This window comes from Oreochromis aureus, linkage group 3 (genome assembly GCF_013358895.1).
Source record: "Oreochromis aureus strain Israel breed Guangdong linkage group 3, ZZ_aureus, whole genome shotgun sequence".
NCBI lineage: Eukaryota > Metazoa > Chordata > Actinopteri > Cichliformes > Cichlidae > Oreochromis > Oreochromis aureus.
In genome coordinates this window covers 53646709-53660882 of record NC_052944.1, presented here as the reverse complement: position 1 = coordinate 53660882, position 14174 = coordinate 53646709, and the positions used below count along the sequence as shown (strand labels likewise).

The window sequence follows — 14174 nt, the reverse complement described above, 5'->3', positions numbered from 1 at the left end:
CTCCCGACACAGGGAAAACCAATTCTGCAGGGGAGACCTACCTCAGCACTTGTGCAGGTGAAGCCAAAGGGAAGATATGCTTCACCATATTTTCTAGTCTTTGGCTTAGAATGAAGTTGGTTTGGAAACATATTCAGGGATGCTTCATCTCCTGCTTTGCGTTTCTGTGGCCACCCCGTGCTAGCAGTGTCCAAGCGTTTTGTTTCCCCCCCTCTTTCATGCCGCGCCCCCCCTGCAATGGGCCCCACACTTTGGGAAGGTCTGAATTAGACGAATTAGACGGCCAGGGCTTGCACCTGGGTTTAGTACTGTCTCCCCAATAGATGCATGGAAGATGTTCATGTCTGATAATATAATAGAAGAGGTGCTGACATGCACAAACATGGAGGCATGAAGAGTCGCCACAGACAGGGGAAAAGAGTGGAAAAATGTAATCAAACATAAGCTCCTGGCCCTCATTTGACTGACCATTCTTGCAGGAAGTGAGAAGAACTGGGATGTACCAGTCGGTGTGCTTTTTGGGAGTCCTCTGCATAACCCATTGTACAGGGCCACTATGTCAATTCAAAGATTTAAAGATATTCGCCGTTTCTTGCACTTTGATGACAAGAGGACCAGAGCCTACCGACTGAAAACAAACCACATGGCAGCTTTCCGCTACATATGGAGCCTGTTCCTGGTCAACTGCAGGCATACATTCATCCTCATTTATCGTGTTACAGTGGATGAACAACTTGTGCCTTTCAGAGGGAAGACCCAGCTTCTGCAGTATATGCAGAGCAAGCATACAAAAGTGATACAAGTGATACAAAAACTCCAATTTCTTAAAATTAATGAAAATATAAATAAAAATGCAAAGGGCCTCATGTCACAAATATGTTTTATGAGGAATACCTCAAATATGAAAATATAACAACTCTTCGTTTATACTATATATACAGTACATACATGGGTGTGTACAGTTAAGTGTATAAACAACACGCTGTGGTTCAGCATGTTTTTTATGGCCTGTTGAAAGAAACTGTACACGTCTGCTTGCTTTACCTTGTTTTTGGCCAGAGGTTAGCAGCTGTTACAGTGTGATGGGTGTGATGGATCTGCAGTGACGATACCCACTTGTTTCCCGATTGGAGGTCAGTTCTGCAGCAGTGATGTTTTCTGCAGACCTCACTGTCTGCTGTGGTCTGTTCTTGTCCTGTTTGGTGGCTGATCCAAACAAACAGTGATGGACGAGCAGAGAACAGAAAAGATTACTGCAAAGTGGAAATGGATCAACAACTCCAGCTGAAATAGTTCTTTGGTGTTTGAGATGAAGTCTGAAAACACTCTCTGTCTGCTGTTTCTTTATGTGGTGACCTCTAACGCTTTGCTCCAAAGATTTTCACCGTGACATGAAAGCAGCTCCCAGTGACTTTCTTATGCAGGAGTATTTGAACATGTGTAGCAGGATTCGTTTGCTCTGTCCAAATTCAGGGGAAGGATGCTCCGAAGAATCCTACCTACCTGCTCCACGTAGGTAGGATCCTTCGACGGCCGGGTAGGACGGAAGTGAGCGGCTATGAAATTGGACAGTCTTCCAGCCTTCATTCAAGTCTGCCCTTACCTCCGCATTTTTCTGGTCACTAGCGCCACAGCGCGGAAACTTTAAAATAGACCCAGAAATGTCGCTCGGTTTTTTTGTACATTTTTAATTCTCGAGGAGCTAGAAAAACTGGCATGTTTTTTTTTTATCTACACGCATTTAGGAATTACTAGTTTCATGGATAATTACAGTGACTGTTATATAACACATAACATGTGTACGACCGTACACATTTACTGTGTTATATAAAATATATAAACTAAATGTGTCATGATCTGGAGTCTGCGACTCCGTGTTTATGTTATTATTCTGTGGTTTTGGTTATTTTGGGGTTCTTGTACATTCCCTGTTCACGTTTCATGTTCCTATGTTCTGTGTTCCCCAGTCTGTGTGTTGTGGCATTGCGTGTATGTGTTTCCTGTTTTATTGTGAAGGTCTGCATCTGATGTGAGTGTTTTCAGTTTGCCTCCCTTGTCTCGTCAGGTTAATCTCTCCCAGCTGTGTCCCCCACCTGTGTGTAATCTCCCTGTGTTCTCTGAGTGTATTTTAGTCGTGTCTTTTGTCTTAGTAGTTGCTGGTTCATCTGTGTTGTTTCCCCTCGGTCTCCCTGCGTCTCTCCATGTGTATTTCCCCGGACCTCCCTGCATCTTGGTTTCTGGTTTGTTTTGTTAGTTTTACCCAGTTTAGGTTTTCCTGTTCATGTCACCCGCCATTGTTGTTTATTTCACTCCTGTCAATAAATACTCACCTGCACCTGAGCTGCTGCTTCCTGGTCCTAAATAATTCCCACACGGCTTGCCACGGCAAACCGTGACAAAATGTCTTTGAAACTTATAGAATCTAATCTTCTTTTAATCTTTTTCTTAATCAAACTGTTGTCTGCTAAAGAGTTACAAGTATTATACTAGTAGTAATGTAGCATCCACCGTCTCCTGCTTGCATATCTTAGTGGTGTAGCAGCCGTTGATTGAGCCAGTCCTGCAAACCCTGTGGATGGACGATGCAGTAAACAGTGGGAGGAAGCATCCTAAAGCTCTAAACCGCAGGTCTCAGTTGCAGCACCCCATCCATTTCTGATCTTGCTTTGCAGCTTCAGCAACACTGCCAGAGACTTCCTGTAATCTATTACAGTTGTTAAAGAAACAGTTCAGGAACAGGTCACTCAGCTTAGTCCTGTGTGAAAAACTGTAAACATTGTTTTTCTTTCTTTAAATATTGTTGGTGTATTAGAAATATTCTTGTTTAATTGTTATTGTTATTTACTTTGAACAATTTTATATGGATATTTATTTGATGACAAAGTTAGCGTTATGTTCATACATGCTGCAAATACCTGTAAATAAAGTTCAGTGACAATTACTGTTTTTTGTAATCAATTTATTCATAACAAAACTTTTAAAGTAACACAACACATGTAACAATGTAACAAATATATTCAAATAAATATATTTCTCATTTTGGAACTAATCTTTCAGAAATTGAAAACAGTGTGTCCTCTCCCTGCTCTCCTCTCCTCAGCCTCTCTTTTGCTTTCTCATGTCCTCTCTGATGAGGTGTAGCAGCTCATCATTCCTACCTCTTTTTCTCTTCCCCCTAGCTTTTGTTTTGGTCACCCACTGCTGTGCTTGGCCCTGGAGTGTCCTAATTTCCTCTCTCCCCGAGAGAGGAAATTAGGATAGGAGGCCTAATGGAAGGCATCTGTCCTATTACCTCATTCATGAGGGCAAACCAGGGCCAAGTAGCAGCAGTGGGGTTCCCACTGACTCCTTCTCCTGACCCTGAATACTTGCAATCCTACAGGCAGAGGAAATCAAAAAATGTCAATAGACAAATAAAAACAACATAACAACTCTTAGTAATTGTAGATTTATTAACCCTTTAAGACCTAGCATAGAACCAAGTCCGCCAGAGCTTATCTTTATATTTTTAAATGCTGTAGTGCCATTTTTGGGAGTATTTCAAGTTGCTATACATCAATACAACCGTTATAGGCCAAATTTTAATAATATATATGCATTAAGTCCGAAGAAACGATACAGAAAAGCATAAAGTCAAACATGACTTTAAAAAACACAACTATAGGCTTATAAGGCCCTGAAGGTAAAAAAAATAAATAAATAAATAAATTTTTAAAAAATGGCTTCAATTCCTGTTTCGGGCAATAATGGCGGTCATGAGCTAGTTCGCGCTGACGTCTATGCCAACGTAGGAAGTGTTATGAACAGCTGATCAGATCGGCAAAGTGTGTTTCTGGAATATTATGTTTTTGTTGCTGCAAGCACTTTTTATGCAATTTTTGCAAAGCTATATGTGGAAGGAAACCGTGACCTACAACAAGCTGATGGCATAAGATGTAAGTACAACTCCTCCGGTTTCATATGCAAAAAAAAATATTGCACTACCTTACGTGGTTGCAGTTCTACAGGGATTTAAAAATAGTTACGCAAAACGGAACATGCCCACTCCGACCGGTTTTAAAGGGTTAACTTGTGTTCTTAAGAATTATCTTCTTGATAACACACATCGATACTTTGTAAGTTATCCCATTTCTTTTTGGCCTGCAAGGGGGTGACTTTCCCCTGTAGGCCCATCTTCTCCAGAATTGTTCTGATCACACACATTAAATAAGAGAAGAGAGGAAAACATTGCAACTATGTTAATCCCTAAATCCACAAGTTTTCACAGCAGAACACCAGAGGAATACCACCTGGACATCACAGGTTCTGTACAGCATGAGGGTTAATAAAACCGTACTCATGTTAATATGATGTGTAAATTGATTTATTCTTGTACCTCCATGCCAGAGTGGCCAAATTCTTCACCCCAGGGAAGAGGTGATCATTATCTCCTCATTTTAATAAATTGAGCCGTTTTTTGTTCTCCACAACAATATCACAAAAAGGTTAATTCGCAAAAATCAAAATTGGCTGTATGTAACCAGCAATACATCAAAGTTTGGTGCAAGGGGCACCAAAGAAACTTTTTGCAAAAGATGTATACAAGGAATATTAAAATGTTTAAAAACTAATTTGATATACATGACATAATTTTCGAGTATAATTAGTACTATATCCACATAAATAGAAACATGTGTAGCATTCATTTGATTTTGACTCAAATACATTTTTAATGATAAATACCAAAAAGGTTTTTATAAGAAACAGTTTATTTAAAAACATTCAGGAACATTGTACATGTACTGTTTTGTATTTAAGTGGTTGCAACCTGTTACTGTAGTGCACAAAATAAAGTCATGAAAAATGTCACCAATATAAAGGCAGTAGAATTTGAATTATAGATAAAATACATTTTATGAAAGTTTGACCATATTTGACCCTAAAGAAAAGGTCAGACTAAAGTAACCTGATATTTACAATCCCCATGTATCATTCCCTACATGCTGTCAGTACCAACAGGGACATAGTTTTAAATAAACAGCTCTATATAGCATTATCATTACTTTGACTTTCAGGTTGATCTGTTGAACTCAGGGAGAGGTCAGAGGTCAAACGTGACATGATATTTTAAATCTTTATACTTTATAAATGTTGTTACACAGTGCACTTATAAAGGTGTACACATTTTAAGACTTTTTGTCAATGTTCCACCAACAAGTCATAAAGTTGACCTTGAAGACCTTGGTGGATGCAAACCAGATTTTAATGGATTGTTATAACATCATCCTGCTCTACACCCTATAGAGTTTTTAGAGCTGTTGTGTTTACAGACAGAACGTAATGCAAACACTACCAAAAACATGAGCTCCTTGTTGAAGGTAATAAGAAACTGCTGAGCTATCTACACATGATCTGTACTGATCTGATGCAATATGCAATCAAGGTCAACCGTCCCTGTGTTCGTCATGCTCAGTGTTTATCTGATAAACACAAAGGAATGTGCAGCAATGAACGTTAGAAACTGATCAGACTCGAGTGTCTGCTTTGCAGTGACTCGTTAATACTTGTCTCAGTTCCTGTTTCCTGCTCAGCTCCAACGATTCATTTCACTTTAACAGCGACAGTTTGGATCACTATGTCTTTATCCGTGGTAAGTCTTTTTTATTTATTTGTTTGGTTCTTTGTTGTTTTGTTTGTTGTTTTGTTTTTGATTCAGAGAACAAACAAACAAGAACCTTATAAAAAACACTGAAATATGTGGTAAAAAAAAGAAAAAAAAACTAAGTGATTTTTTTCTACATGTCACTGAATAAACTTTGGATAAAGTCAGACTGTTGTTTCTCTGTCAAACTGTGAGCACATACAAGATGACAAATGTATCTGTCAGTTGTTAAAAGCTTCCACAAAGCTCCAAATGTAGCAGCAAAGTGTGAGAAAAGCTGTATTTATGTTTATAAAGAACTGTTCTTGGAGTCGTGCAGAGACCTGCACTTAAAGCAGGACTTTGTCTCATCGAGGTGACTTAAAAGAAACTCTGAGCTTTCAGTTTTAGTTATGTACCTAAGTTACACTGCTATGGAGCAGGTTAAATTCAAAATAAAAGGTCATAGTCTAAGTTTAGTGAGTGTTTGATGGGTCATCTCTAACCTTGGCTGAGCCTTTGTGCTTTTCTTTAATGTATCTAGCAAACAGAGATAAAACACAGAGCTGACTGCAGCAGCAGGTTTCTCAGATTTTCTTTCTGTCAATGCCACAGGCTGGTGCTGATTGGTCTGCTGTGTACAGAGTGGGTGGAGTCAACTCACATGAATTGTTTCGGTTTCTCCTCTGAAAATGACTGCTTGATACAAACTCTTGAGAACAAGAGTCAGTTTAGTCATCAGAAAAAATCCTGAAAGTTTGGAGGTGTTTTGTTGATTTTAAGCTTTAGACTCATCAGGTTTGTTCTGCACTCTGTCAATCATAGCTAGAGACCTCACTTTTCTACTTTCAAAGGAAAATATTGTATTGGCTCGATGGGTGAGAGCACTAGCCCAAAGACTCACAGTTCATGCTGAAAAAAACAAACAAAAAAACCCCAAAACCGGTTACCCTGATGATGACATATCATCCGCAGTCAGTTGTGGGAGTGTGACAGTCAGGCATTAGTACAATGTCAGCAGTGTTAATCTAGTCAGTGAAACAAAGGAATGTGACTACATTTTAGCTGCGTTATAGCTTGCACCATGGATTTTTGCGCGACATCTTCTTTAAAAATCTAGAGTGTCTTACGGTGCGCACACACCGAACGCGAAAGAGGCGGCCAGAGCGTCAGGTTCACATGTAAAGTCAATGGAAAGAGCACGATGACACGCGATTGCGCGTCCGGCGAAAATGCGGAGGCAGATTTGCGTCGGGAAAACGCCAAAACCCGTGAAACGCACGTCAGTGTACCGCGTGGGGCGCGTGTGACTCGCGAAAGAAAACCACGCGCATCAGGTCGTGTGTTGCATTTTGTGCACACGCTGAGTTGGAAAATATGAACTCCGGTGTCAAATCACGCCCCGACAACCAATCAGGAGGCCGATGACGTGGCTGTAACTAGGTCAAAGGGGCAGATCCAGTCACTCCGTATGGAGGAAAAGCTCATCTGTGCCGTGGCTAATCATCCAGAGCTAAATGATGCAAGTTGCTACTTCTACCGAGACAGGAATAAAATGGACCTAGCTTGGAGGCACATTAGTCAGGAGATTGGGCAACCTGGTAAGTTCATTCATTCTGCTTTTTAATTTCCAGACTGACCCGATGAAACCGTGCAAAAGCTAGCAAGCCCGCCTACTGTCCCAATATTTTCCCACTGATGTACAAATACCTTTCCGCTAACAAGATAATGTGTTTATTCAGAGGACATCTGCAGCACAACACATCTGGCACAACTTCCTCCCACATTTCCGGTTCACGCGCGTGGAAAGATGCAATTTTGAGGCGCGGTGGATTTTCCCTGGACACGCTTGAGGTGCAAATGTGCACGCGTGACATTAGGGGCGTTTGGGCGTTTTCGCTCGCCTCTTTCGCGTCCGGTGTGAACGCACCGTTAGTCTTTTAGTCATCCATACTCTGCTTATGCATTTTGCACCATTTCAATATCTTTGTGTACAAAAATCTACACGCTCAAAATCTGCCAGAAAAACCTTAACCAACAATATTTCTTCTGCTTGTTTTCATATATCACTTGTATTAAAGTATTCACAAGTATTCAATTCAATTAAATTTATTTATTTAAATTTTATCTATATAGCGCCAAATCACAACAAAAGTCGCCTGAAGGTGCTTTATATTGTACAGTAGATCGCACAATAATAGATACAGAAAAAAAACCCAACAATCATATGACCCCCTATGAGCAAGCACTTCGGCGACAGTGGGAAGGAAAAACTCCCTTTTAACAGGAAGAAACCTCCGGCAGAACCAGGCTCAGGGAGGGGCGGCCATCTGCTGAGACCGGTTGGGGTGAGAGAAGGAAAACAGGATAAAGACATGCTGTGGAAGAGAGACAGAGATTAATAACAGATATGATTCGATGCAGAGAGGTCTATTAACACATAGTGAGTGAGAAAGGTCACTGGAAAGAAAAAACTCAATGCATCATGGGAATCCCCGGCAGCCTACGTCTATTGCAGCATAACTAAGGGAGGATTCAAGGTCACCTGGCCCAGCCCTAACTATATGCTTTAGCAAAAAGGAAAGTTTTAAGCCTAATCTTGAAAGTAGAGATAGTGTCTGTCTCCTGAATCCAAACTGGAAGCTGGTTCCACAGAAGAGGGGCCTGAAAACTCAAGGCTCTCCCTCCCATTCTACTTTTAAATACTCTAGGAACAACAAGTAGGCCTGCAGAGCAAGAGTGAAGTGCTCTAATAGGGTGATATGGTACTACAAGGTCATTAAGATAAGACGGGGCCTTATTATTTAAGACCTTGTATGTGAGGAGCAGGATTTTGAATTCAATTCTGGATTTAACAGGAAGCCAATGAAGGGAAGCCAAAACAGGAGAAATATGCTCTCTCTTTCTAGTCCCTGTCAGTACTCTTGCTGCAGCATTTTGGATTAGCTGAAGACTTTTCAGCGAGTTTTTAGGACATCCTGATAATAGTGAATTACAGTAGTCCAGCCTGGAAGTAATGAATGCATGAACTAGTTTTTCAGCATCACTCTGAGACAGGATATTTCTAATTTTAGAGATGTTGCACAAATGGAAGAAAGCAGTCTTACATATTTGTTTAATATGTGCGTTGAAGGACATATCGTGGTCCAAAATGACTACAAGGTTCCTCACAGCATTAATGGAGGCCAAGGTAATGCCATCCAGAGTAAGAATCTGGTTAGATACCATATTTCTAAGATTTTCAGGGCCGAGTACAATAACCTCAGTTTTATCTGAATTAAGAAGCAGAAAGTTAGCGGCCATCCAGGTCTTTATGTCTTTAAGACATTTCTGCAGTTTAACTAATTGGTGTGTGTTATCTGGCTTCATGGATAGATAGAGCTGGGTGTCATCTGCATAGCAGTGAAAATGTATGCTATGTCTTCAAATGATACTGCCTAAGGGAAGCATGTATAATGTAAATTGAATTGGTCCTAGCACTGAACCCTGTGGAACTCCATAATTGACCTCAGTGTGTGAAGAGGACTCTCCATTTACATGTACAAATTGGAGTCTATTAGGTAGATATGATACAAACCACTGCAGTGCCTTTAATACCTACAACGTGCTCTAATCGCTCTAATAGGATATATTGGTCAACAGTATCGAACGCAGCACTAAGGTCTAGCAAGACAAGCACAGAGATGAGTCCACTGTCAGAGGCCATAAGAAGATCATTTGTAACCTTCACTAAAGCTGTTTCTGTGCTGTGATGAGCTCTGAAACCTGACTGAAACTCTTCAAATAAGCCATTCCTCTGCAGATGATGTTAGCTGTTTGACAACTACTCTTTCAAGGATTTTTGATATGAAAGGAAGGTTGGCCTATAACTAGTGTTACGGGTCCGAAATTGAGGACGAGAGTAAAACAATGATGGTCCAGAAGAGGTCAATCAAACAATTGATTTTAATGAATACACGCAGCGTGGAGAGGTGTAAACTGCAAAACAGTTGTACATCTCTACCCAAAATACACTCTAGATTGCTTTTATAACATCAGGGTATTGTAACGCCCCTTCTTGCGTTTACAAGCACATAATTTGCATGTACAGAACATTCATGTATTTTAAGAATTAACTGCAACATAGAGGTTCCTCCTTGTGGCATACTCTTCCGAATATGATGATGACCTAAGGCCTTTGAGGTCACCATGGACTGGACATCCTTACGTCACCTGTAACTAAGCAAACTCAAATACCACAAGAAGCTGAATACATTCAGGCCTTTGCTCAGCTACTATTTTACTGTAACCATGTACTCAGCCTATGAGTTATGATACGTATATATTTAACTCAATCATTTTAAAGTAGTTATAACTGCACCTGTAATAAACATGTTAATATTTGATTATGATAACCCCTATAATATAAATTATAACATAATGCCAGCAACTTCAATAAACACTTTGATGAAATGATAATTAATGCAATGACAAAGATGATGGTTATATAAAATAATCCCTGTAATTCCACAATTCCCCCTTTTGACGTCTCTTCCAGAGACGTCACTACACTATTCCCAGGTCCACTACCTTCGCTCTGACCCTCTCTAGCCGCCCCCTGACTCAGCAAATCCGACAACAACCTCATGTCCTCTCGGTGGTCCAGTAATAAAACGCCAGCTCCCACTTGAAAACACTTCATGCTTAAGTGGTCTCTGCTCCTTTCCTGGGTCCCTCTCTAGTGGAAATCTTCTCCTGTAAGGGATAGAAAACAAACAACCTTTCTCTGCTATACCTTACTAACTTACTGTGTTCATCTCAGGTTCCTGTCATTATTCAAAATTGGTTCCCAATATCATATCAGGCAAAATGATAAACCCTACTTCCACGTCTGCTTTGTTAAGCTCCTCAGCTAGACTCTGTACCGGTTTGCCAATCTGTGTGTACATGCCTCTACACTTTTAATGTCTAAATGCACATCTGGATGTATGTGCACTTGTATGTCTATCTGCATCTATGAGTCAATGATTTGTCAGATATAAGGTGTTAATGTGAGAAATGTTTCCTGACTATTAACTCCTGATACTCAAGGAACTTTCCGGGTTGCCCAGCCTCCTAGGTTTGGCCTTTTACACTTTTACTAAAGAAATTTTAACAGAGCCCAAAGAGATTTTTATTTTACTCCTGTGCTTGACAGGTTAAGCGAAGTTGTTTTTTGTTTTGTTTTGAAATTTTTCCCTTCTGTGTGTGTGTGTGTACATAAGTAAGAATATAATAATCAACCTAAGATCCCTGGTTTGCAAATGATTTTCTGCCCCCGCTGCAGGGCAACATCATGTGGTGGTGAGTCTATGTTGGCTAGTTTAATGCAAATATGTAACAGTTGCTTCATTACATTGCCCACTCAGAGTTGCGCAGTTTCAAAGTATGTGGAGAGTTCAATACACATTTCTTGGCTAATTATTTTCCCAATAAAAGTGAAATCACACATTGCATTTGATTTCACTTATATATTATCATGTTCTGGGCTCTATCCATTATATTAACTTTATTCAATCTCAATACTTTTATGTGTGTGAGCAACGCTTTTAGTCTTATTAAACACAACCCAAGTAAAATGCACACCATCCCCATGTCAGCCTAAATCTCCGCTAAAAGCACACTTCAAAGTTTTCTATCTGGATTTACGCCTCTTTTGGCCTCAAGCATATACATAACATGCAAGGGTTACTGTTAATGCCCGTTAGACAAGTTTCCATTATCTACAACATTTTGTTTCACCCGGCTCACCCTTACACATTTCCTGTTCACTTATTGCATATTTATCTTTAACACCTTTTACCTCAGTAGTTGCTAAGCAGAAACAAAGCAACCTGTGGTCCACCTTTACCCTGTAAAATAAACTCATATCATGTTTGTGTCCGTAAGCATGTTTTGCATTCATTCATTACACTCCACGCCATTCCTACAAGTTAGGAGCTGTAAAGTTGAAAGCTACATCAAGTCCAGGCCTTTGGCCTGGCCTATATATAAATCATGTGTGTTTGTAAGCGTGCGTGCAATTCACCTGCTATGTTCTCATCATCCTTCAACATGTATCACCTGGACACTCTCACCAGTGAAGCTTAAAACCCTCTTGGATAGAACATCAACTCTAAACAAGCACAGTTATGCATTGTGTATAAAATTAACTCAACCTCATGCTAACCTACATAAGTACCTGTCTTAAGAGAGACCTCTGCACAGCTCAGACGCCAGTTGCAAGAGCTCTTTAACATTAGAATCATCAACTGTGACTTATATAGTGTTATTTCGGTACTTTATACTTCACACATTTTTGAACGTTGTTTATATGGGGAGTTCCTCTTTTTGTGTCTATATTTATTAATATGCCTTGTGCACTAAAGCTTCCTGTTTTTCAGTCTGGCTGAGCACTTGTTTGTGAGTATAAACTGGCCTCTACAAGCCTTCATTAGCAGATACACATTACAAATACTTCATATATACAGAAAAACCCAATAATCCACATTTCACTATTTTGTTCTTTGGTTCAGATTTGGATTCTGTATTGTTCTTCATTTGTTATTATTTTGTCATAAAATAAATCAACCAAATAACTTAAGCTGTGTGACAGCACCTTGCGTTTACGCCAGGCTGTGAGCTGCCCTAAATCTACTTGCTACACCCCCTTTTCACCTAGTTTAATTTTTTTCAATCCTAATTTAAACTATTCCTGACTTCCCTCAATGCACACTGTAAAGTGTAAAAGATACAGTTAGCTTTCTCCTGGTAAAAGGTCCTACATTATTTTCTCTACCTTTGGAAACATCCTCTATCGAGTTAACCCATTTCATTTTTCAAACTTAGGCCTGATTTCTTCGCCCCTTTAACGGGTAGCGCATATCCGGTCTGAACACTGTGTTTGGGCAATTTACTAATTGTTGCAGGATTTCTATGTTATGTAAAGTTCCTCTCATCCCTTTTATGCTTCCATTATAACCTGTGTCTAACAAGCTTTTGATCTTCTTTGTAATATAAACAACTCGGTGTATTTGTGCTCTGTTCTTCTCCTTTCTCTCGTCTGATCATCTCAAGCACGTCCTGTACCAAATTTGCTTCCTCTTTTCAAGCCCCACATTTAATTACAAGCTCAAACATATTTGCCCTATATTGCTGTCTCGACGTGTTTCCTGTCAACTTAACAGAGTTATTCTCAGAACTCAGAAAGGTCACGTAGACATTTGCTTAGTAACCCTAAAAGAGCACATTTCATGTAGCTAATCGCATATATTAACACCCCCCTTTTTGTGACACATCTCATGTGTTACAAACTCAAAATCCTTCACTCAACCTTAGGAAATTAAAAGAAAAAAGTTAGTCCTATCATATTAGGCATACATGCTCCGGCCCTTCAAACCTGTATTTAAGGAATGAAATCAAATTAATCATCATGTCAAATCCTTTCTTGGCTCCATCCACAGCCTACATCCTTGACCTGGAAACAAAACCTGTGTGTTAACCAGAACGTCACCTTTTATACTCAGTTTTCCACTTATGATCCAACCTGTGTTATAACAGAAAAGTTAAAACAGAACAGTTATCAGTCATGTGTCCAACCTTAGTCCAGTCTTTTGTCAGTGTCCAGTCGGTCCACCCTATGGTCTGCCTCGTCCGTCCAGTCACCATCCATTTACACACATTCACTCACATGCATTAACATCAGGTCTTGCTGACAGTGGAGACTATCTCGCAAATATTCAGTCTTCACTCTCAGCAACATCAACTCATTTATTTGTTTTACTTTGTTTTTAAGAAAATAGTTCTTTCTGCTTTTAGACTGGATTGGCTCGCGGCAATCCTTTTACTTTGTCAGCGCTGTTATCCACTCTTTTGCAGGCCTGCTTACAACAAAAATGAGAAAAAAGAGAGCTGAGTATTAGCTCATCAAAGTACAAAACAAAATCACCTGACAGGTTTTTCTTTATAAGTGCACTGTTACAAAACCCCTTAAACATGTCCATGTTTATTAACACTCCCTCTTTAAAAATAAAACAACAACCTCAAAAATCTTCAACAATCTTGAATTTCACCCGTTCGACACACTGAAAACCTCGCCAAAAGCTGCACCGTTTCGTACACAACAATAACCCCGGTTAGGCACTTTACCATACTCAGATTCAGCCTAAGATCTTACAACAATGTGTCAACACTAATTTATAAACCTCCTAATCAAATTTGCACCTCTGAACAATCTACCCCTCCTTTAAGGCCTGAATCACACACACACAGCAAGCTCCTCTGTCCACATTCACACAAGCTCTCAAACTTTTTCCATACTCAGCCATATCTCAACAATTTAACTTGGCAAAAGAAATACATGTTTAAACTTTATCACATTATTGAATTATTTTCATTTTCTTTCTATACTAATCACTTGTTCTGATCACTCAGTGCAAGAGCACTCCTGAGTCACTCTTATAGACACTTTTCTTTTGTTTTTCCATCTATTTTATGAACCATTCACACCATTCTCTCACTCATACAAGCAGCAAGCAGATCTTCATTGCATATGCTT

General features: G+C 39.7%; 1 protein-coding gene across 2 annotated transcripts in view; it reads left to right on the top strand.

The window, feature by feature from the left end:
- Positions 1-5516: 5516 nt before the first annotated feature.
- The window catches only part of LOC120434433 (butyrophilin subfamily 3 member A2-like), a 29071-nt gene continuing 20413 nt past the window's right edge, over positions 5517-14174 (top strand). Inside the window, exon 1 of one of the 2 annotated variants that reach the window (XM_039602524.1) lies at positions 5517-5629. In XM_039602524.1, the coding sequence (XP_039458458.1) occupies positions 5615-5629 (15 nt within the window). In that variant the 5' untranslated portion in view covers positions 5517-5614. The remainder of the gene's footprint in view (positions 5630-14174) is intronic. The other variant, XM_039602531.1, reaches the window with a different exon arrangement.